Source organism: Fusarium sambucinum, chromosome I, assembly GCF_050947815.1.
Source record: "Fusarium sambucinum isolate potato_lamoka chromosome I, whole genome shotgun sequence".
Lineage (NCBI taxonomy): Eukaryota > Fungi > Ascomycota > Sordariomycetes > Hypocreales > Nectriaceae > Fusarium > Fusarium sambucinum.
Window position 1 is genome coordinate 6,346,034 of NC_139294.1, and position 23,252 is coordinate 6,369,285.

A 23,252-nucleotide genomic window follows, 5' to 3' on the forward strand; every position below is an offset into this window, starting at 1 on the left:
AGTGATAAAAAGAAATGCCTTTCGTCGCTTTACGGTGGAGGTCTATTGGAGGAAAAGCACGCCTCGCATTCATACCTAGGTAGGTACTAAGGTAAATTACCTACTATTACGGTACCAAATAAGTACCTCGTAGAAGTAACTGAGTATCCGCCTCATGGGTGATGGCTAAGCTTCCTGTCATCATGAGCTCTGTCTAATTATATACTAGGATCTTCGTTTCGTTTCAATATTAGCGAAAAAGGGGGGTTGTGTCGATATGCTGAATTGTCATGTCCGCCTTGTTCAATATTAGTTTAAAGTACAATACTAGAATACGCATCCCTCGAGTATCTGTATCGATTAGCCTCGTGGATAACAAAGCTCCAACGGTGAACAGCTCATATCCCGTGATCTGACCTACCTACCTAGGTAGTTATGCTTCACTGTTTGTGTAAGCCAGAGTAGAATGCTTTTGTGTGTTGCACCCGCTTGTGTTGAATCTGGAAAACTCCAGCTCATATAGATATACTCTGTAACTCTTTCACCTCAGAACCTATTCCTTCGCATGCGTTAGATTGAATAACAGTTAAAACTACTAACTTACCCAAATGCAATACAGCTCTGCGTCCATGCCACCCGTAAAAGGAACCATGACCCACATCAGCCCAACTGGTGGTCCCCATCAAATTGACTTGCCATCCCTCATTTGTCACTTTCTTTATCTCTAATATTCACACTACATCATACTATATTACAAACGACGTACCTACAAACCGCATCATTAAAACGAGACTTTGCATCGCATGCTGCAGTCAATCAGCTTTTATCGGTCACCTCAACTTCGTATTCGTTGCTGGTTTCCACGATGAAGCTGCAATTGCTGACAGCGAGTCTACTGCTGTTGCAGGCCTCCAACTCTAATATCAACGTCAACGCCAACGCTGTTGGTATCAATCCACAACGCGACATCCAAGAATCACCCAACACCAACACGAGGCTCTTCCCCTATCTCACTAAACTCCGCGACAAAGCTATCGAGTCCATATTTGGACGCAAACCGAACCAAGACGCAGCCCCGCCACCCGTTCCCAATCAGTTACGCGCGCAATACGTCAAACAGCTCGTCCTTCGTTTCAATGTCACACATTCTCACGAGGAAGGCGCCCTCGCCGATGCCGCTGCGCGTCTGTTCCTCGATGTTTGGGCTTTCACCGATGACTATGTAGACATCCGACTGCATGCTGACGAGGTTCGGCCTCTGCTAAGTCTGCTACCCAAGACGCTTCATGCCTCGCACTCGATTTTAATCCCGGACTTGGCTACGGCTGTCTATAACTCACTACCGACCGGAGGAAATCCCGCGTATACAGATCCGAAAACGTTTGCTCCAGTGGTCAAAATCGCTTCTTCGCCTGGAGACAACCTCTTTTTCCAGGACTACCAATCCCTACCAGTAATCATGCGCTGGATGCGACTGCTCGAGGCCATGTTTCCCTCCTATGTCAAATACATCAACGTCGGAAAGTCATACGAAGGCCGCGATATTCCTGCTTTGCGTGTGGGGATTTCTCATACCGTCCCGGATGCGCCTCGACGAAAAACTATCATGATCATGGGCGGCTCCCACGCTCGAGAGTGGATATCTACTAGCACCGTCAACTATCTGGCATGGTCTTTTATCACCAGCTATGGCAAGGAACGGATGATTACAAAGTTGCTGGACAATTTCGACCTGATCTTCCTCCCGGTTGCCAACCCTGACGGTTTCGAGTACACCTGGCATGTTGATCGACTATGGCGCAAGACTCGGCAACAAACCAATCTCCAATTCTGCCGCGGGCTAGATCTTGACCGTGCGTACGGGTACGAATGGGACGGCTCGCGGGTTCAGCGAGATCCGTGCTCTGAGAGTTACGGAGGAGAGAAGCCTTTCCAGGCTGTCGAGGCGGTTCAGATAGCCGACTGGGCACGTAATCAGACCTGGAACAACAATGTTCGATTTGTTGGTTTGGTTGATCTTCATTCATATTCCCAGCAAATTCTCTACCCCTATTCCTTCACCTGCTCCTTGGATCCGCCCAACTTGGAGAACTTGGAAGAGCTCGCTACAGGTATTGCGAAATCGATACGGCTATCGAACGGAGAAAGTTATACGGTATCATCAGCCTGTGAGGGTGCCGTATCCGCACGCGAGTTCAGTGGTGGTCGATATTGGTCTCGAATCGAATCTGGCGGTGGATCGGCAGTTGACTGGTTCTATCATGAGATGCGAGCTCACTACAGCTACCAGATCAAGCTTCGAGATACTGGCAGCTACGGATTTTTGCTCCCCAAAGAGCACATTGTCCCAACTGGCGAAGAAATCTTCAACGCGATGAAGTATTACGGTGACTACCTCCTGGGTAACAATGGTATTGAATGGTTCCCCGGGGCTAAAAAGGACGACGATTTCAAGATAAATCAACAGCAACCTGTTCAAGCCGCTGAGGATGACACGGCAATGAACCAAGAACTCAGAAGGAGGAGGATGAGAAAATGAAGGGAAGGGGAACATGAACAAAGTACATTGGATAGTCAACCAGTACATGATAATAATGATTGGAATTATGAACTTTGAACAGGTTGGTCAGAATGATTTGGCGAAGGATTGGAATGCGGGCGTATTATGAAGGTTATGGTCATGGTCAAAAGCATGTTATGGACACAACGGAGTAATCATTAACGGTTTAACTGTAAACAAGTGGGAACCAATATTATATTATATTCAATTGTGGTATGTCAACTCAGTTACCCATAGCATACATGATAGAGGTGTAGGCGGCCATGAACTTCAGCGACGCATCGCAAAGGGCAGAGCCAATAGAACCACTACAATCAAGTCAGTATAAATGTTGATTTAGTCGAGAAGGTCTTCACTTACCCCATGCGTCCCTGGGGACCGCCAGCAGAATAACCAATGGCGTAGAAGACACGAGAAGCGGCCCAGCCAGCACCGAGGACAGCAGAGGCAACGGGGTAGCGCAGACCAGAGATCAGGAGAGAACCCAAGAAGGAGATCTGATTCTCTGTGAAGTTGGCGTGCGAACGCTGGGCTGTTCAGGAAGTTAGTTAAAGGAGCTGGTGTAGCAGAGTCGACAGATAGGCATACCGCAGTTGAACTTGTAGGCCTCGGCGTCCTTCTCAGCGAGGTCGTTGGAAGCGTAGGGGATAGGGTACTTGAGACCACTTCGCTTGCGGGCCTTGCTGGTGAGGACAACGTGGAGGGTGTTGATGAAGAAGGTGGATGTAGCGGCAACAAGAACGTAGCTAAGAGGGCAGTTGAGTTAGTTGATCAGTGACGTTGATGAGTCTTTATTCCTTACCCGTATTCAGCGGGAAGCTCAAGGACGAGAGACATGATGGCGGTGAGTTGGGTTGGGAGAGAGGAGGCGAGGTCAATTGATATGGTGATAGTGTCAAGGTATCGTTGGCTCCAGCTGGCTCTTAAATAATGAACTGTCTACTACATATCTACATATGGCACTGAAACGACGGAGCGGGCCCAAGGATTCCCGAAGAGCTAACTCCACAATGGACCAACGATCCACCGACAGTCCGATTACTCTTGCGTGGCCCAAGCATAGGCGGAGGGTTTAATTGGTAATCAATAATAGCATTGTATGATTGTAGGCTACTCTATTTTTTAGGTACTCATCAGTGTTCTTGCCTGGTGATATCTGACCAGGTAACAGTTGTATTATTCAAGCCTGATCTTTTCGCCCGACGAGCCGACAGTTGTCATGATCTTTCCGAGAGCGAGTTTTCGGACCACGGATAGATTGAAGATCAGGAGCGATAACCCTAGTCCCGTCGGGGAGATAGAATCCAACTAGCCTCCGAATCACATAGCAAAATCCGCAAATGCTTTGTATCCTTTCTGCGTGCTAAGTAAGTCGGTCGTTGCACGGTAGTCAAAACTCCGCAGTCCAATGCAGGTACAACACAACTCCGCAAGCTAATCATATGCCTGTATCCACAATTGAACTTGAACCTCATGGAATGTACCATTACGCATGAATCAGATCATGCTACATGTTCCATCCAACTGTCCATGCTGCGCTTATCCAAACTCAACCAGTACATCTTGCTTCTGGTGGCCGCCACGGCAGACCAAGTCCTCCAAAAACCCTCCGTTCTGCTGTCTCCATATCGGGGGCCGGATTGTCGGCCGAGGTGCCCTCAAGGTCCACCCATCTGCCATCAGCCCTACGTCGGATTCCACTACTGTCGAATTTGTATCCCTTGACATACTTGCAGTATTGTCGAAGATCCCTCTGGAATGTCGTTCCGCCGCTCCAGCCTAACACTGCGCAACCAACCGTTTTCCACGGACTGATGATGATGTCCACTCGTCGATGCGGTGCATCTTCTTGATTTGGGTCTTTCCAAACCACCAGTGCCTTATCGAGTGTGTCGAAGCCCGAGCTGCTCGAGGTCTGTCCCTTCCATGATACAGGGCGCTGTCCTCGCTCACTGTTGTGGGTTGACAGTACAAGTGTATGCGTGACCAGATGAGCCTGTTCAAGGATCACGATAATCTTTGGTATTACGCCGAGTGTCTTGCTCTCGTCTCGGTGGCTCAAGACAACGTCAACATCTCCCGATTGCTGTTTCCCTCGTCTGTGTCCTCCAACGATAACCATCTCGAATCCTGGGTCAATCATGCGCGCATGCTTCAGAATGGTAGCGCCGATAGAGACAACTTCGTCTTGAGGAATACCCGGCAGGAATTCATTGTAATACTTTACACCAATCTGCTGTGAGCGACTCAGGGTGTTCCATCCAAGTTCGGCCAGATCATCTAGATCTCGCCATCCTGCAACTCGTCAGTATACATAAAGATTTGTGAACATCTTTGGAGCCTCGCCTTTTTGGTAGAACTCGCGAGCAGTGGCCGCTCCCACTCCCCATATGTCGTAGAAGACCTTGAGAATAGAGGTCTTGGGGTCTGCGTTGGCTTCGCGTACTTCTGCCGACTCTCCTGTCTCCTTCCAGTGATGCCAGAGTTCCGCAATTCTATTGCTGCATCCTGGCAGCCGCGCGACTTCTACAAGAAATGCTTAGATTCATAATTTGAACGATGATGGACGCCTTTACCTTGAGGGTTCTTTAACGGGTATGGGTAGGATGCTACTGAAGCAATCGATGTAGAGTAAGCCCTCACGCCAACATCATCCTCTCGAAGTTGGCGAATCGTTCTTATATCTGTCAGAAGCTTGACGAAAGCTTCATTTGGTGAGATCTTGTATGTAGGTCGCTCGCAGGAATATATCGTTCTCAAAAAATCCGGCATCATAGGCAAGACGATATCGTGTTCCGATGTTGTTTGGTGAAGCAAGCTCGGCATGTTTTGCGACGACGTTGTCGAGGCATCGTGGCGCCGTTTATGACTTGGTGAAGTGCTTGAAGGTTGAGCTTTCTGTTCAACAAGAGCACGTTCTAAAATGCTGGTTGCTGGAGAAGTAGAACCAGCTGGCAATGTGTGTTCGGATTCAGATCCGAGTACAGGGACGGACACAGGTGCTGCTTTGCGCGCTGATGCCCTACTGACCTGGCAAACCAAGTATTGGTCTATAGGCAGTAGTTTTTTCCTTTCCCACGAGTCCAGGAGCCATGCCAACTTGGCAACCTTGACTATATCATATCTACCCGCAACATTCCCTGTCACTCTTCTCCGCTTAGGATCAGGGTCGCCATCAGAACCTTTCGTCACATCCGTAATTGAAGGCTCATCTCTGCTAATATGCGCTTGTCCTAAAGATACAAAGTTGAGTTTTGCTCTTCTCAGTTCAAACTCGGCGCGACTTGGCTGCGAAATCTTCCCAATCACGATCTCGGCCTCGTTGATGTCATATGTCAATGTCGGAATTCGTTCTTCGAGTTGGTGAAGTTCTTCAGGATCTAGTTTGGTGGACAGCAGGAAGATTCGCGGTAGGTCGGTGAGATCCATCACATCAGCTCAGAAGTCAGTGAGTGATACACGGTGTAGCTGGGGTTCTTCCGACTATTCGCAGCAGCAAGGAACTGTAGCAGTTGACGTGCGTAGCATAATTGCATGAGCCGCTAAATAATGCAACAGATGAAGTGTGCCAGAGTACCTGTTTATCGAAATAATAGGTCGAGTAGTCGTTTTACTAGAACTCCTTACAGTCAGTACCTACCTAAGTAGTAAAAGAAGTGTTGCAAAGCAGCGGATGACGTATAGATGGACGAATTATGCCGTGTGAGGATGTGTTGGTACCTAGGTAGTGTAGAGTACTTCCTGGCCGACCTGGAATATGTTTGATATGAGCAGTGCAAGCCACTCCCGATGTTTGTAACAGCCCAATCCATGGTAACAAACATTTCGAGACAATGGTCTAATCGCGTTTCTTTATTAAGTATTATATATTCGGTCTATTTTGGGGTATCGCTGTAATCCTAAACGTCTTCAAACTCGATTTCTTCCTCGCTGTCCTCTTCATCATCTTCGTCTTCCTCTGACTCTTCCTTGGCTTGTTTGGCCGCTTGTTCCGCTTTGATCATTTCAAATATGTCGTCTATCTGGGCGTTGGCCGCAGCCGGTGCAGCTGATGCTGAATCTTTACCGGCCTCTTCCTCCATCTTCACTCGCTTGACTGGTCGATCTGTTGAGAAAGACTCACCAGTAACTGTGCTATTGGACATCCAAGATGGCAGCGCATTTTGTTTCGCGATTTGTTCTTTTCGCGCCTGCTCTGCTGCTTTCTCGGCTTCGGTGAGGCCATCGGCTGTTGAGATGTTCACAGCGATAGATTGCGGTCCTGTGTTCGTCAAGCCCTTAACTGCCATGGGTCGATTCGCGCCGGCGTCTGCTGCAATTGTTTGAGCTCGTTGGTGTGTCTCGTCACGCTTGACTGGGCGGGCCTTGGCAAGCGCACGATCGAAGTCGCACTCGTTGATATGTACCGCATCGATTTTGGGTAGAAGTTCGCTTATGAATTTGAATTGGTCGTTGAGTCGCGTAGACTGCTCGTGGCCAGTGGATGTTCGATCAGCTTCGAAGGTGAGAACATGAGAACAGCGATGGCATAGGAAGCCCTGTGGGCCAGCGTTGTCCAAAACCTCCATGGCCGTCCACTCTGCTTTGCAATGGGAACAAAAGTATTCTTTCTTCTCGCTCGCCACTTGTGTGGTTCCCTGCACTTCTTTGTCGATATTGTAGACACGCCATTTGATTGCGTCTATTGTACTGCGGTAATCAATATAGTACCACGTTCGATTGCTCGGTCTAGGGTTGCCTTCTCGCAATTCGGATCGCGTGTGCACAACGAGGAATCTATCCTCGCGCAGTTTACCACAAATCTTGTGAAGATCTTTTGTGTTGATAGACATCAGGTATGCCAAATCATCGTCTCGAAGGGCTTCATGGAGAATAAGTGCGTCGATAACGAGTATTTCGCGGGTTTGATAGAAGGCCCGCATGACCGACTTGACCAGTGTGATCGCAAGATCCATTGTTGGTTGATCTGGTTTGGTTTGATTTGTTGATTGAAGGAGGGAGAAGTGGGATTCATGCTGAGCAGCTCACAGTACATACTTTTATTATAGATAAGACTGGGAGCCTCCGTGGGGTTGCCTCATTAGGCCCCACCTTTTATAACTTAAAGCCGGTCCGACCACAAAGCAAGACTCAAGAAACAACATTATTCTCACACAATACAAACCACTTCTTCCTCCTTCTGTATAAGAAATACCAAGACGACAAGCCTCACCTCGCTGTCAACACAGCAACAATTCAATTCTATGGCTAGGTACCTACCTACTAATGTACATAGTACCGTTAAGTGGGTGAGTCATCTATCACCCTACTTTTTAGTAGTTTTTTCACGATAAAGTCTCCCTCGCCCTCTCTATTCTGAGCCTCATATCAATCATACTAGAAAAATCCTAAACCGGCGATTAGCTAGCTGACTGCAGACCCATAGCCTAGGAGGCAAGCCGGCTGCAGGTACCCAGGCAGCTAATGGCCTCTGCCCCGGCTAGTGGGTACAGAAAAGTAGAGAGTTCTTTAGTAGTTTTAAGCTATCATTATATTAGAATACTCCCAGATGCTTGATAAACCCGTAACTAACGCCGAGACAAGACACGATCAGATACATTAATACATGTAGGAAAATTAGACATAGGTAATGAGATCATTCATCAATTTGAATACATATTACGGAAAGTGTACAAGACAGTGCGAATAGTTCCCCCAAGAGTAGTATGTGCCGCAGCCAATGTCTCACTCTCCTGGTTCGGCATGCATGGCATCTGATCTACCGAGTGGTGGTGGCATCACTTGATGCTTCATGCTATCTATCTACGTTCTTCATGAGTCAACCCCAAAGGCCAGAAGCAATTACGCTAGAGGCCGGAGCGGTACAACTCCATTTCGTTCATCGCATACGAAGAGTGTGGTCTTCGATCAAGCCTCAGTTCCCAGCACGCTGAAACAGTTAGTGCTAATAACCTCAGACATTTTCCTGGGTGCCAAGTGCATGTTGTTCAGGGAGGGCCAAAGGAATCACCCTGCAGGTCAGTCAGCAAGATGTCAACTTACAACCCTTATCATTATAAAAAGGTTTTAAAACTCTGTAGTCGTTTTTTGTTCAATGGGCGAGGCCGATGTAATTTGATGACATGGCCCAGCTTGGCAAGGTTGATTCTGGCGACATATCTGAATATTGGGTGTTTTGCGAATTGTGTAATTGGAAGCGCGTATTATCATAACCCCATTTGCAAGCTCAACGACTGTGTTTTTATCTGATTTGCAGTTGTGGGTGTCAAGTTGTTTACAGTTGTGTTGGGTGGTTGGCGTAGAGGGAAACATTTACACATGTTTCTGGATCAAAAAGTAATGTCAGTCAGGCGATAGCCAGAGCCGATGCTTGCATCAAGCAGGGCCTAAAACCATCGTATCGTGTACCCCCATAGCATTATGTGATACGAGGACAGCACAGGCAGTTGAGTCGCAAGGTCGCATTCGAGGTTGAGTTTAATAGTCCATGTGGATTCACCGATTAGGCCGGAGTCGACATCTGGTTGATGTTGTGCTGCCAAAAGCTATCATAAAGTCGTCGAAGACGCGATGGATGACTGATGAAGTGTTTGATTTGCAAAGATCCGGAAGCTGCCATATTTGGTCCATCTGTGACCTTGTCGCAAAACCGACCAGCAATAAGAAAACTCAAGTGACGCAGGCCGAGTACCCATTTTTGATTCCAATCCCATTACTGTCGCAAATCACACTGAACTCCTGTGTAAGCAGAGCCTGATTTCAGTCTGCTGTAGTCCATGAACATAAAAGAAATCAACGAAGAAATAACAATTAACAGAGGAAGTTGAGCAAGTAAAGCAGGTGTGTTAGTAGAGGAAAGGAGAAAGACCGCGGTGACAGATAGTTCAGTCAGGTCGTGGTAAACGTCGTCGATGCATTTACTGGATGCTTCGGTCGGGGGCGCCTAGGAGGATTAGCGGGTACATAGTAGGCAGCACTCAGTAGTAGCCCGAACCTCCATAGGCGTCGCGCGTCTCGGATCGAGAGGCAGACTCGCTGTAGCCAGCACCTGCAGCACCGGCAGCTGGGTCACGGCTTCTCGCAGCGTCTCGGTCACCTCCACGCTCGTATCGATCACCACCACGCTCGTAGCCAGAGCCACCGGGGCCTCCACGGGGAGGGTAGCGGTCACGGTCCTCGCGGCCACCTCCAGCGTAGCGGTCTCGGCCATAGCCCTCTTCACGGTCGCGGCGTTCGTAGCCTCGGTCGTAGTCGCGACCGCCATAACCACCACCTCGGTCATCGTAGCGGCGTTCGTCACGGTAGCTGCGGTCGTAGTCGCGACCACCGCCGCCGCCGCCGCCACCGCCGCCGCCGCTTCCACCGTAGCCGCCTCCACGCTCTTCGTATCTTCGCTCGTAGTTGCGTTCGTAGCCACGGTAGCGGTAGGAGTCATCGCGGCCGTAGCCACCACCGCCGCCGCCGCCGCCGCCATAACCGCCACGTCGGCGATCTTCGTAACGTCCTCCTCCAGCGCGGGGCTCTGTCTGCGTATTAATAAATTACGAAGCTGATCGGCTCGGAATTACTAACCTCGCTTGGGCGGTCCAAAGTACTTGCCGGGAGTCGGGGTACGAGGACGGGCTCTGCGTGCCTTCTCGATGCTCAAGGTACGGCCCTCGATCTGCTCACCCTGAAGGCCCTCCTTAGCGGCTTCGGCCTGATCAGATGTGACCATCTTGACAAAGCCAAATCCGCGAGACTCCTTTGTGTGGGGGTCACGCATAATCTGGCATTTTTCAACGTCGCCATACTTCTCGAACATCTTGGAGACTTCAGCCTCGGATAGCTTGGGGTGGATGCCGGTAACGAAAAGATTAGAGCCAGGGTTAATAGCACCGTCGTCGTCATCACGAGGAGCAGATACGTCCTTCATATTGCTGTAATGAACCTAAGTCAGCATTCATTGTCGGTCGTAAGCATAGGCATGGAAACGAACCTGTCGCCATGACCACCGGGCGAGGCGGAGCGACGGCGGCCGCCTTCATTGTCGTCACGAGGTCGAGGCGAGGCGCTTCGGTTGTCGCGCTCGTATCGAGGAGCCTCATCTTGAACAAGGTTAGCAAATTGCAAAGCTGTGTCGATGCAGACTCGGCCGGGACGATGAAAGAGGTGAAAATTTGAAAGCTATGGGGGGGAGGCAAGTGTAATGATGACAGAATGCAAGTTTGAGGAGGAGGCGCGTCAATGTACGCGCCAAGATCTGAGTAACGAACCTTCGTAACGGTCGCCATTGGCAGCCTCGTAATCCATCGCAGTGGTAGCCATGTCGTATGGTTTTGTCTAGTGAAATATAAAAGTGACAAACAAATCGAAAATGGTATGTGCGTTGGTTGGCGATGAATGGTTCAATCGCAAGCTGCAGCGTTGTTGAGGGAGAAAGGCGATGTTGAAGAAGGGAGAAAAAAAAGTCGGCGTAGGGGGAAAGGGAAAAGCAAAGGCGCCGCAAGGCAGCAAACCCAGTATTAAGCAGAGGTAAGGACGGGAGCGTGCAGTAGAATTAATGCTTGGCAACTTTGTTGGAAAAAAGCTGCGCAACAGAAAAGAACAAAGAAATTTTGCTATGGCCGATAGAAAGGCTTGAACCGTTTGTCGATATGATAGCAAACAGATGGTTCAGAATGGGGCCTGGCTGAGATGGAAATAGATGATGAAGGGAAGCTACTACGAGAGGTTTGAAATTGATGGGGAAGTAAGCGTAAGCAGGCAAAGAGCGAATCCTGACACTGCAGTGGTGCCGTCAGCGAGGCAACCCGTTGGGCCTGGCACAAGAGACTTGAGAGATGCCATATAGTACATATCATCACCCACCAGTAACACTGCGTTACGCAAGTACCATGAAAGTACCCCACTACACTGGGAGATAGAATTAGCGCAGTGAGCTTTGAGCCGCTAAAATTGTCGGTCCCTGGCATTGTTATTGTAGTTGATGGTCAGTGTCGTCACCACCAGGAGACCAATGGTGATTTGAATGTTTTGAAAAGGCTTTATTGATACCTACCTCTTATACACCGGGAACCAGTCTGATTAAACCTGAGCCAGCTTCCTCACTTCTGTTTGAATAAAAAAATATGTCCTTTACGCTCCGTAAACCTATACGCTTCAGTCAACTGGCGGACACTCGTCGCATTGATAGCGCTTACCCTGGAGTTACCACGCTCTTTGATCCTCCAACCGAAGTTGGCGGCAATTCATTATCCAAAGTGCCTATTAATATCCCGATAATCTAAACGTCCCATCAGGTCCCATGTATTATACCGGTCGATCACTCTAGCGACAGTTCAAGATGCAGGAACGCCGACGCCAGGCCTATTCAGTCCAGGTACACTGCCGATTGTTCCCCCAATCACCACCTGGGTTGTTTCTTTGCGGGGGTTGAAGATTGAGCTTACATCAATATTCCCATAAACCAAAAACCTCATTACAACATACAATAAATCAGTATATCTTATTACATCGTACAAGAACGCCCCAGATGTCTCTCCAGGGAAAAGTTTACGCGATAACCGGTGGTGCAAGTGGTATTGGCTTCGCAACTGCCAAAGTACTTACACAGCGCGGGGCAATCGTGACCATTGCAGACGTTGACATCGTTGCCATGTCAAGCGCTACGGCATACTTTAAAGAACAAGGCGTTGTCGCAACGGTTTCTCGAGTCGATGTCTCCCAGAGGTCCGAAGTAGAAAGCTGGCTGGATGACACTGTTGCGAAATATGGGAAACTCGATGGCGCAGCCAACGTGGCTGGTATAATTGGCAAGCATCATGGTCTTCGGGCTGTAGCAGACCTGGAAGATGAGGAGTGGCACAAGATCATTGCTGTTAACTTGACAGGAACAATGTACTGCCTAAGAGCGCAGCTTAACAGAATAGTCGATGGGGGATCCATCGTCAACGTGGCATCCATTCATGGTATCAAGGGCACGTCGCATTCCATATAATGATGTCGATTCCTCCTCTAACCATGACGTACAGGATTCGCTAAACACGGTGCTTATGACGCCAGCAAACATGGCATAGTTGGCTTAACAAAGGCTGCGGCAAAAGAAAACGGCCACCGCGAGGTGAGAGTCAATGCTGTTGCTCCAGGCGCCATCTACACGCCCTTGATGAAGAAAGCATGGAATATCCACAACAGGGCAGACAACGCCGAGTTTGACGAACCGACAGCTTTTCAACGTCAAGGCACGTCGGAAGAGTGTGCCAATGTGATAGCCTTCCTCCTTGGACCCGAAAGCACTTTCGTGAGTGGAAGCGTTTATGAGGTGGATGGAGCTTGGATATAAAAAACTGGCACCTTTTCTTGCCTGTTAGAGACTAATATGCCAATCCAAGCCAAGTCAGAGTCGAACATTGTAATATGTAAGCTCGATGGCATTGCGTAAGGGCAATTGTATTCTCATTTCGTTACCATACATCCTCAGGGTTCACCACATGATTCTCTCCGTCATCTCGAATATGTTGCTGATCCTTGTCTCGCTTCATTGGCTTGCGCATGTCAAACGCGTCCTCGCTGGATTTTGAAGGATCCGTCGCATGATCGCCATAATAGTCCTTGACAACACGGAAGACGCTGTAACCCAGGTTTTTGTAGAGAGTGATAGCACGATGGTTGCTGCTCCGTACAAACAAGTCGACGAACCAAGCATTCTCGGCATCAGCTGCGACTTCTAATTGATCGGTCAAAATCTTGGCAATGCCAGATCTTCGTGCCTCTGGGGCAACAGTGAGTGCCGTTATGTGAGCGTGCCACGGCAGATAATGCTCGGAGAATTTATAGGCATCTGGTGAAGATTCAACCTTGCCCATGACTATTAACCGAATGATTAGCCCCATACCAGCACAGACACATATAGTTTAGGATAAAACCTACTGTATCCAACGACATTTCCATCCATATCCTCACAAACTTGAAAGAGTGATGGCCATTTCGCATGATACTGGAGGTAAAAGTTAAGTTCGTATGTTTCTGTAAAGGGGTCCAGATTGCATTTGGAAAACTTGTTCACGTCGTCTGGTCGAAAGCGCCGAAATGTAGCCATCTTTGGAGAAGGTTGAACGTCTTTGACTTCAGTTTGCACTCTCAAGAGGTAGATAACGAGTTTGTTTGGTTGTGTAGTGGGAATTCAGATTGTTAGAAATGGACGTAAATGGTTACCGCCTGCTTGAGCGTCTGGGATACTAGCAGGGTGTGCCTGGTATAGCGCAAGCAATTGATGGACGTAGATCCCTGTGTTTGTGTGAGGTAGCTGTGCTTACGAGCAAGAAGTTTTGGGTTATGGAACAGTAAAACGTCTCAGGACTGCATAACATCACCCAAGATTGCATTTATGGCTTCTCGCACACTATACCGTTAATGTACCCGCATTAGTCCCAGGTTCTTGAAAGACCCACCTTCGTTTCGTTACCAACATCCCTCTCCCACGGCATTAAGCATAACGATTACTCCAACTTCTAGATTGGACTACTATGCAATGTGAATTTGCTAGCAGCTTGCTTAGGTATTTTCAGAGCCTGGAAGCATATAACGTGTCGATCCAGGAAAACAATACTACCCACCGAATTATAATCGCCGCGGAACACGGCCCGTTTGCTGTCCTGTCCTTTGCTCGTTGGCCGCCATTTTGGTGCGATTAGTTAGAGGTTAGCCAGTCAGTCAGTACCTAGGTAATAAGGGTCCCCGGTCACCCAAGCCGACATCATTTCAAAGAACTTCGACTCTCCCTCGACACCCCCATTTCGAAAGGAAACCGACCGATCGACCATCCACCCACGGCATAAGATAATAGCTCAAGAGAAGACCGAAGAATCCGCCTGGAAGTTATCGACCCGACCTTGAAAAGACAAAAAAAAAGTTAGGCGGTGTCTCCTGCATTTGGCGGTGGATCGCTAGTAGCTATAGGCTCCTGAGTCTAGGAAGTGGGAGGATCATCTATCCTTCACAACCCATTTCGACGTACCAAAATGCCATCCTCACCGCAGACACCCAGACACTCCCGGAACTCATCGGCCTTCGATAGCTTCTCGGGCTCCCCCCAAGCCCGAAGACTCTCCAAGTCGTCCGTACAAGACCCCTCCCCATTCGGAAACAGCTTCAACCAACAAGATGCTGTCGAGATGAGCGGGAATGGGATGGGCAACTTGGCCGATGAATTAGCCGATGCCTTCTCGGATTCGGGAGACGAAGGTGACTTCACAGACGGTGACGCCAATAGCGACATGCTTGGTCCTGGAGGGGACGCACATGGCCCCGAGTATGTAGATGAGATGGAGGATACCAAGGGCATCAACAGTCCCAAGAAGCAAGAGGCTGATCGGGCGAGAGTTGCAAATCTTACGCTTCTTTCCCCACGGCGGAAACACCAAAGACAAACCAGCAATTACGACGGTAGTGAATATGGATCGGACTCGGACTTGGATTCTCCTGGCATGCCACCTGGCTTGGTATCCAAAATGGATGCCGTGGAGTCGCTGGCTCGCAGAGGAACAGAAAATTATGGCGGCCCGGCAGATGATGTGTTTAAGAGAGTGACAAACGCATTGCGGGACCTTGGCTCTCAGTCGAGCGTTGAGGCTAGCGCATCAAGGTTTGTGGACGCAGACGTTGGCTGATGCATTTGTGACTAACCAAGGATGCAGATTGATAACGGCGCACTCAGCTTTGACGACGCATTTGACTCACCAGACTCGTCAAATCCACAATCTCTCTTTCCCTTTATTGTCTCCTCTTGTTGCACCTCCAGATCCCGAGACTATTGACGACTTGATACCACTATTACTGAACCTGTCTGATACCATGCCACGTCCTTCGACAACAGCCTTCAACTCATTGACGAGTCTCCATTCCCTAACAACCGAGCTCGTGCAAACCTTGAATTATCTCTCCGACACACTGCACATGTCTCGCCAAACAACTACAATGGCTACAAGGAGACTGAAAAGCGCTAAAGAGATTGTGTCTGAAATGAGGAAAGAAGAAGAGCTCAGAGAAGAGGGCGAGCGATGGCTTACAAGAGGTAACTGGGGTGAAAGGTTAGAGAAAAGAGAATGCGCAGGAGTATGTGGGGACGTTATTGGGGGATTTGAGGAGGTTTGCAACGGATGGCGAGAGAGACTGCTTGCACAAGCTGAGGCTCAAGCATGAACGATCGATTGAACGAGGTGAGCGGTCGTATGACTGCTGCGAGACACTGACCGATGCGGAGTCTTTCCACCATCTCTGGACTCTGTTTATCTGGACATATACCAATATCGTTCTTGTCTTACCCCCTTTTCTTCTTGACAACCTTAGTTGTTTATTTTTTTCTTTGTCTATTTTAGGGTGGGTTGGCTGCATTGGGATAAAGGCGCAGTTAAAGCAGGGAGGAACTCTCGGTTGGGCAGACCAGTCCCAATATCATAGAACATTTCTTTACTTAGAGGTGTCGCCAGAGAACGAACAATAGAATGAAGCGATGAGTACTAAAAACATGGCGATATGCCCTGTAGAGAGATTTATTTTGGATACAATGATACAAAGAGGAGAAGATGTGCGATGCAATCGAATGATTGAGTCTTTGGTAGAAGCATCGTGTTGCGCTTGTTATGTATCAGATCGTTTTCCCCCAAGATACAAACAAGTGGACTCAATGCCACCCATGAGCGGCCACAAGTAGATTTTGATATCCTGCTGAGACTCAGTCTCAGACCAAAAACACTCTACTGGAATTCAGGTGGGGTAATGGCATAAAGGGGACAGGGAGGGGGAGGTTGAGAGATATGGACCGCGCGACATGATCGCGTAGAGTGGCGTTCTGTCTCGCAGATTGACGCGAGCCGTGCCGTGAATTATATAGAGGTGAATTGGCACTGTGTGTGAAACACAGCATTCATTGGCTGTTGACACGCTGGCAATCGGATACCCGCCGCGTTGGTAGAAAATCCATCACATCCAGTGATACAAATAGAGAGCTACATAGCGGCTCCGAGCAATATGCTAGCCAACCACGTCTCATGAGCGGGGGAATAACTCCCTCCAAAGATTAAGTGCGTTGGTATCACGCGATACCCACATTCATTAAGCAATCGTGAAGTCCTGCCATGATTGCCAGTTAACATTAATACTAACAGCTCCAGCCATCACCACATATCTGTTAAAAGGTGTTCGAGCTAGCGGCGGAACGTCCCGCCATTATATGACATTCACGCTGCCGAGAGATTATTCTTTAATCGCCTCCTACTATGAAGATAGGTGTCAACGTTGCCTGTCGAGCTCGTTTGGTCAAAGAAAAACAAAAACAAAGACATTTATACGTCTAGCACAAGTGTAATTAGAATCCAGAGAACTTACACGTATATGTACGAATACGACATAAGAGTTGAGCGCGGTTTGTCTTCCTAAGCAGCAAGGGAAACGCATAATACACGCATTTATACTCAAACATACATCAATTCGCTAGGTATATACGAAAACAAACACATACGCGAGCAATACGGCAAAACAGCGCGAAAGAGAAGTGGTAGGTACATGGGTATGGACAGTCTTGGCCCAAGGGAGCTGTATTTTGATCTTGAAGAACCCCTCGTTTTTGATAACTCGAGAAGTGATAGGTGAACGTGACTGGAGTGGAGAGCTATCCTTTTGGTACAGTACGGATATTTGAATAGAATCTCCTCTCGCCAAGCTTTGACAGTGACGCAGCTTGTGCCTTGATGATGCTGTGTGCCATGTGCACACCGGCACCTACCGAGTGTTCGGATTGCCTCTGTTGGCAGTTATCTAGAATGAATCAAGAGGGGATTTGCTTCGCTCTGCCGATAAACATAAGGCTATGGCTTAGACTATGGGTAAGTGCGGGTAGAGTTTTGTTTCTCGGCGGTTGAAACGATTTTTAAGAACAAAGAGTACTAATAAGTGGGCAATTGCTCACAGACATTATGGCCAAACCACGAGTTGACTTATCGTGTTCGAGTAGCTGTTTAATCCTTGCTCTTTACCAAACCGAGATATTGTTACCTTCATTCTCGGCGCATTGATTCAATAACACAATCACGGTTCTGCTCCATTATTTTGGTTGTTGTTATTGACCCGCGCGTTTCCTGGCCGTCCGCGACCTAGGGCGCAGGGGGCATCTTCTGTTGTTTGTGATTAACGATTGGTCAAAACACTTGCTAGCGCGCCCCGAGAACCCCAGTTCAACCTCCCTCCAACAGTAACATCCCTCACGACCTAGAGTTGGCGACCCTCTTCCCGCCACCCCCAGCGCATCTCTTCCAGCCCGCCTAGCAGCACAACACTCGGCACCATAGTACAGCACACAGCACAGCACCGCACCGTACCTACCTGCTCTACCACCTACCGCACCCGCCCGCTCCGACCTCCATCCTCCACATACTGTCATCTTGGATCTTGCACCTCACGCCTCGAATCGTCGGGCAACCATCGCGTCGTGCACTATCACAAGCTTTCGCTTCTAATTTCTTCCAGTCGGTGTTAACGGGTTCTTCGCAACATACTCTTACTTTTTATCGATTAAGCACGACCTTATTTCACCAACGTCATCGACCATCCACAACTGCACTCATTTGCCTGTTGTGTTCTATATTGACATCGAGACGATGCGATAGACGGAGAATATTCACGACTAACGAAGCTTGACATTTGCTTGACGGTGCTAGGGATTGCGCCCTCACTGTCTCGCCTTTGGGTTTCTTTTTGTCTTTATTACCCGAACAACATCAATCAATCAAACGCCGTTACGATCGAATTGCAAGCCTTTGTTGTCCGTTTGTGTACTTACTACCACTTGTTATTCCGACCTTGAAGCATCCTGAACATAAATCACGCCACGGATACGACAAAGATATGACGGCACTCCCTCAACCCTCAGGCATAGCTGCCTTGAATTCGCAGCCCGCGAAGCGAGCTATCGATGAATCCAAGAGCCATACCGCCACTCCTCGGTCATCCACTCCTCCCCGCTCAGATCGCACCCGCTTGGAACCTAGATACAGCCTCGATAACGGACCAACCCGGACAGTAAGAAATTATGGAAGAAAGAGCGAAGGCGCTCGTGGGAGTCACCTTGATATGGATGCTGTCGACAGTGCGTTGCTACGCGAATTTCACCGTCCACAGCGTGAGAGTACTCCAGGTGCCAGTCCACATCGCAAGCGGCAGCGGATAAATGGCGATCGGTTCGTGACAGTCGTATCCTGCTCGGTTTTCATACTCACTCTCTTGTAGTTTCATTCCAACCCGCTCTGGCCAGGACTTGCAGGCAAGCTTCAGTTTGTTACACGAGGACGGATCTCCTGCTACGCCCGCAAAACAAAAGAAACGCACACCTCATGGCGAGCTTCATTTCCAAAAGAGTATGTTTCCCCCTAAAAACCTCTGGCTCATAGGCTGATCTGATATTGCAGCGGAGGAGGCCAACCGTACGTTCTCACATTTGCTACGTGCTGAGTTGTTTGAGAGCTCTGTACCACAAGCAGCTACCCCAACCCTTTCACCAAATCAATCTCTTCCCACAACCTCTCACATTCCCGCTAATGACGGAACACGGGCTCATACTCCTCCCACGAATGCCCCTGCTCCATCAGTGCCATCATCTTCATTAACACCTTCGACTCCTCACAAGAACCTTTTCTCATACATGTCACCACGGCACCACAATCAAGTCGCTGGGCATCCTACCCCTTCTAAAACACCACAAGGCCGGCACGGCCCTAATCTCGACACACGCGCCGAGATCTACAGCTTATCACCAGTGCGGTTTGGGAGTCAACAAATGCTGCTAAGTCCCAGACGTCAACCGAGAGCAGTCAGCAAAGTTCCTTACAAGGTTCTCGACGCCCCCGAACTGGCTGACGATTTCTACCTGAATTTGGTAGACTGGGGCAGTGCAAATATTCTCGGTGTTGGCCTGGGCTCTAGTGTTTACATGTGGAATGCGCAGACCAGCAAGGTGAACAAGCTCTGCACACTTGATGACGACACTGTCACAAGTGTCTCCTGGATACAAAAAGGTACCCACCTTGCTATCGGCACTGGTAAGGGTCTGGTCCAGATCTGGGATGCCGAGAAGGCGCGTAGGCTACGGACTATGACGGGACACACGGCACGGGTTGGATCACTGGCCTGGAACACGCATATCCTTACATCTGGATCGCGTGACCGACTGATCTACCACCGCGATGTACGAGCCCCCGACCAATGGCTCAGAAAACTCGTTGGTCACAAACAGGAAGTCTGTGGATTGAAATGGAATTGTGAAGACGGACAACTAGCAAGTGGCGGCAACGACAATAAGCTCATGGTCTGGGATAAGCTCTCAGAAACACCGCTCTGGAAGTTTTCAGACCACACCGCAGCCGTCAAAGCAATTTCGTGGTCACCTCATCAGCGTGGCCTTCTGGCTTCTGGAGGTGGTACTGCAGACCGTCGCATCATTTTCCATGACACTGTCAAGGGTTCAGTCATCAACGAGATCGATACCGGCAGCCAGGTCTGTAATATTGCCTGGTCTAAAAATTCCAACGAGATTGTATCGACGCATGGTTACAGCCAGAACCAGATCGTTGTCTGGAAATATCCTTCCATGACACAGGTCGCTAGTCTTACAGGCCACACTTACCGAGTGCTTTACCTGGCCATGAGTCCCGACGGCAGAACAATCGTGACCGGAGCTGGTGACGAGACCTTGAGATTTTGGTCCACCTTTGGCCGAAGACCTGGATCCCGGGAAGACGGCGACAACGGAGGTCGACTAGCTGATTTGGCTGTCATCCGATAAGACTTTTGTCTGATGGCGAAAGAGGCTGCCGCGAACTGTTTCGAGGGGTATTCGGTACCAACTGATTACGCCTTCCCCATCATTAATATCATCGCGCATCTCTGTATCTCCAACTGCAGCACTCGGAGACATAATGACTTCTACAAGTAGCACAATATCCGCTGCAACCACATCATAAAAGGCGACTGCATCATGCATTAAAAGGCGTTGCATCTGACTCATGTTCTTCACTGGCTTTTGGGAGGGTTGGTGTTGGTCGGATTGCTTTAAACAAATATCATGGGATTTAGGGGTTTGCGGCGGATTATGACACCCCTTTTGAATTAACGGATGGGTATTACGACGGAACGGACTCAATTTAACGCTTTGTCCTGTACGCAGGCAAAGCAATTAGCGACAAAGATACAGCGACTGTTTTCTGCATATTTTCACCTGGCTGTCAGGCCTTCGTAGCGTAACGGATCAGCTGTCTAGCTACGGTAAATAAATGCCTAACGAATCTGATGAGGTAGATAGATATACCTATTCAAGTTTAAACAAAGCTCGCTTTTCTACAATTGTTCTATGTTTGTGCTCAATAGGAGATGAAAGGAACGCCGCCGGAAGACAAGAAGCGAGAACAACAGAAACAACGTGATGAAAGGATCGCTTTTTGCATCCGACAGGGTTTGGTTAATCATGTGTTGTCACCTAGGTAGTATAAGATGCATTATGAGCACATCTATTGTGATAAAGAATCAATATTGGAATTCATGTGTAAGCTCCTATCCTGCTATATTGCCCGAGAATAAAAATGACAATAGGAAAAAGAAAAAATAGTCCCAAAATATGTCGAAACCTAGGTCTACCTCTACACACCACAACAACATCTAATCCACCCGTCGGCCTCGTGTGTTGTTCACGGGTCGTCCATCAACTCCGGTAGAGGAAGAAGTTTGCATATCATTTAGAAGCGGAATGTTGTCTACACTCATTGGCCGGTTGGCGTCATCTTTAGACAAAGATGTGCCTCTCATCATGTCTTTCTCGCGATCAACTTCGTTCATAGAGGGGATCTGACCAGTCGATGCTGATGGAGCTGCCCCTTGTTGGGTGAGTTGGTTGGCGGAAGATTCATCGGGTCGAGCTCCAAGAGTAGGCGATTGCGGTAGATGTTCTGGGGAATTCTGCCATTGGGCCACCTCGGCCTTCATAGCCTCCAGTTCTTTCTGGAAGCGCACACCAAACACGTCAATGTAATACGTAGCACCATTGTAGATACTCCAAGTAAAGACCACCATGAGGAACGACGCCGATGCCCAACGGCTGAGGAACCATAGTGGGCAAGGCAGCATAGTAAGGAGAGCGTAAGAGTACTGAATCAGCATAAAGGTCGCCTCTTGCAAACCCTCTGGCTGTCGCAACACAAACTTTCCGAGCCACGTCTTGGCATACGACTTCTTCAACCAAGTGAAGGAGGTCGGCCGACCAGCTGCGATCTTGTCTCTTCGGCGTACAGTGATAAAGACGTAGTACAATAACTGCCAGAAGACATAAGGAAGGGTGCTCCAGGCAAGCATCGAGACAACATTGGCGTAGGCTGTTGGGGACCCTGGTGGTGAATTCTTGATGGTCCAGATCGCAGGAAAACGTTCTTTCTGTCTTTCAGGAGAGAACAGATGAACAATGCAATGCAAAGTTGCGCATGGCATGATATGAATAAACAATGAGGTAACCTTGTCGAAGCTATGGAAGACAAGTGAGTTGCGCCACATGATGATAGCAACGGCATTGTTGCCAAAAGCCAGGCAATATGAAGCAGTAAATAGGCGCTTGGAACCCGGGAACACCCATATCGAGAGTGCCAGTAGTAGGTTGGTGAAATAGCAAAGATCGGCTACAAAGTAGTGGTAACCACGTCGACGATAAGTGAAGAATCGAATAGGCATAAAGTACAAAAGTTGTACTGTGTACCACCAATGGAACTGCTCTGGGTAAGCGCCGATAAGATACCCGCTGAGGAAGATGTTCATAACACCAAAGATGAATGACACTTTTTCTCGGGCACTGATGACTTTTGTGTCGCCCCATCGCTTACCGAGCTTGTCCACGCGGTGTTGCATCTGCTTCCGATACCTGTCTAGCTGTTCATCAGCTTCAGGGACCCGGCGTCTCCATTCCTCAACCATGCGATGCCGAGCAGACTGTGTCTTGGTCTTGATTGCTTCTCTGGAACGGCGAACCTTGTCTGTCTGAGCCGTGATGCCCTTTTGCAGCTTCTCGAGCTGTTGCGGCAAGGCAAAGTTCTCAAGGAGATCAAGGACAGACAAGCGATCTAGAGGTGGGCCATCCCAATCCTCATGGTTGGAGCTGCTACCAGAGAAGGATGGCTGTCTCGAATGCATCGAACCCCTAGGAGTAGTTGCACCCAGAACGGGAGTATCAAGCAAGGTAGGATCGGTAGGCGCATTGTTTGGAGAAGCGGGTTCAGGTGTTAGAATGATCTCGCTATCGGTTGAGATGTTGTCGGACTTGAGGCCTTGGGCGGCGCCCGAGGCAGCTTTTAAATCGTCGTCCATAACGTGGGCTATTCTGGTCGCCCAGTTTCACGTGTCTGAGCGATACACGGCTTTGAAGCAGGACGGAAGTAGCAACTACAGGGCACGGAATTAGATGGCACAGCGATAATGATGAAACGGGAGAAGTACTTACGAAGGAGGAAGCGTGGTCAGTACAGAATGATGGTGCAAGGAGCACGACGCAAGTTGGCAAGGTAACTAGGCGAGTAAGGTACCGAGCGTATAGTGTCTATTTATATGAGACGGCTGGTGATTTAGAAAAGCTGTATTAATAGACGAGAGTGGTGGGGATCATTCGTCCCTTGCACCTAAGTCAAGGGGTCGGCTGATGGTAGATGGA

At 48.9% G+C, this 23,252-nt stretch overlaps 10 protein-coding genes across 10 annotated transcripts; 4 read left to right on the plus strand and 6 right to left on the minus strand.

The window, feature by feature from the left end:
• Positions 1–844: 844 nt before the first annotated feature.
• On the plus strand, positions 845–2,518 carry FSST1_004757 (M14 family metallopeptidase; the record flags this gene model as incomplete). Its single annotated transcript, XM_083230963.1, has 1 exon — positions 845–2,518. One exon carries the CDS (start codon positions 845–847, stop codon positions 2,516–2,518), a length of 1,674 nt encoding a protein of 557 aa, XP_083088187.1.
• Positions 2,519–2,762: 244 nt separating this feature from the next.
• Positions 2,763–3,376, minus strand: FSST1_004758 (MAPEG family protein; the record flags this gene model as incomplete). The annotated part of the gene is made up of 4 exons (XM_083230964.1): positions 2,763–2,847; positions 2,900–3,071; positions 3,128–3,285; positions 3,342–3,376. 4 exons carry the CDS (start codon positions 3,374–3,376, stop codon positions 2,763–2,765), a joined length of 450 nt encoding a protein of 149 aa, XP_083088188.1.
• A 712-nt stretch (positions 3,377–4,088) lies between these two features.
• Positions 4,089–5,968, minus strand: FSST1_004759 (type-X family DNA polymerase; the record flags this gene model as incomplete). Its single annotated transcript, XM_083230965.1, has 3 exons — positions 4,089–4,834; positions 4,886–5,065; positions 5,116–5,968. 3 exons carry the CDS (start codon positions 5,966–5,968, stop codon positions 4,089–4,091), a joined length of 1,779 nt encoding a protein of 592 aa, XP_083088189.1.
• Positions 5,969–6,438: 470 nt separating this feature from the next.
• Positions 6,439–7,494, minus strand: FSST1_004760 (uncharacterized protein; the record flags this gene model as incomplete). Its single annotated transcript, XM_083230966.1, has 1 exon — positions 6,439–7,494. One exon carries the CDS (start codon positions 7,492–7,494, stop codon positions 6,439–6,441), a length of 1,056 nt encoding a protein of 351 aa, XP_083088190.1.
• A 1,962-nt stretch (positions 7,495–9,456) lies between these two features.
• On the minus strand, positions 9,457–10,846 carry FSST1_004761 (RNA recognition motif domain-containing protein; the record flags this gene model as incomplete). The annotated part of the gene is made up of 5 exons (XM_083230968.1): positions 9,457–9,482; positions 9,534–10,061; positions 10,112–10,458; positions 10,518–10,626; positions 10,795–10,846. 5 exons carry the CDS (start codon positions 10,844–10,846, stop codon positions 9,457–9,459), a joined length of 1,062 nt encoding a protein of 353 aa, XP_083088191.1.
• A 1,207-nt stretch (positions 10,847–12,053) lies between these two features.
• FSST1_004762 (SDR family NAD(P)-dependent oxidoreductase) lies at positions 12,054–12,863 on the plus strand (the record flags this gene model as incomplete). Its single annotated transcript, XM_083230969.1, has 2 exons — positions 12,054–12,489; positions 12,553–12,863. The coding sequence occupies 2 exons, from the start codon at positions 12,054–12,056 to the stop codon at positions 12,861–12,863; spliced, it is 747 nt and encodes a 248-aa protein (XP_083088192.1).
• A 121-nt stretch (positions 12,864–12,984) lies between these two features.
• FSST1_004763 (GNAT family N-acetyltransferase) lies at positions 12,985–13,619 on the minus strand (the record flags this gene model as incomplete). The annotated part of the gene is made up of 2 exons (XM_083230970.1): positions 12,985–13,388; positions 13,451–13,619. 2 exons carry the CDS (start codon positions 13,617–13,619, stop codon positions 12,985–12,987), a joined length of 573 nt encoding a protein of 190 aa, XP_083088193.1.
• Positions 13,620–14,541: 922 nt separating this feature from the next.
• FSST1_004764 (uncharacterized protein) lies at positions 14,542–15,721 on the plus strand (the record flags this gene model as incomplete). The annotated part of the gene is made up of 2 exons (XM_083230971.1): positions 14,542–15,164; positions 15,217–15,721. The coding sequence occupies 2 exons, from the start codon at positions 14,542–14,544 to the stop codon at positions 15,719–15,721; spliced, it is 1,128 nt and encodes a 375-aa protein (XP_083088194.1).
• A 2,700-nt stretch (positions 15,722–18,421) lies between these two features.
• FSST1_004765 (WD40-repeat-containing domain protein) lies at positions 18,422–20,354 on the plus strand (the record flags this gene model as incomplete). The annotated part of the gene is made up of 3 exons (XM_083230972.1): positions 18,422–18,753; positions 18,803–18,930; positions 18,982–20,354. 3 exons carry the CDS (start codon positions 18,422–18,424, stop codon positions 20,352–20,354), a joined length of 1,833 nt encoding a protein of 610 aa, XP_083088195.1.
• An 869-nt stretch (positions 20,355–21,223) lies between these two features.
• Positions 21,224–22,912, minus strand: FSST1_004766 (glycerophosphocholine acyltransferase; the record flags this gene model as incomplete). The annotated part of the gene is made up of 1 exon (XM_083230973.1): positions 21,224–22,912. One exon carries the CDS (start codon positions 22,910–22,912, stop codon positions 21,224–21,226), a length of 1,689 nt encoding a protein of 562 aa, XP_083088196.1.
• Between the last annotated feature and the right edge of the window lie 340 nt (positions 22,913–23,252).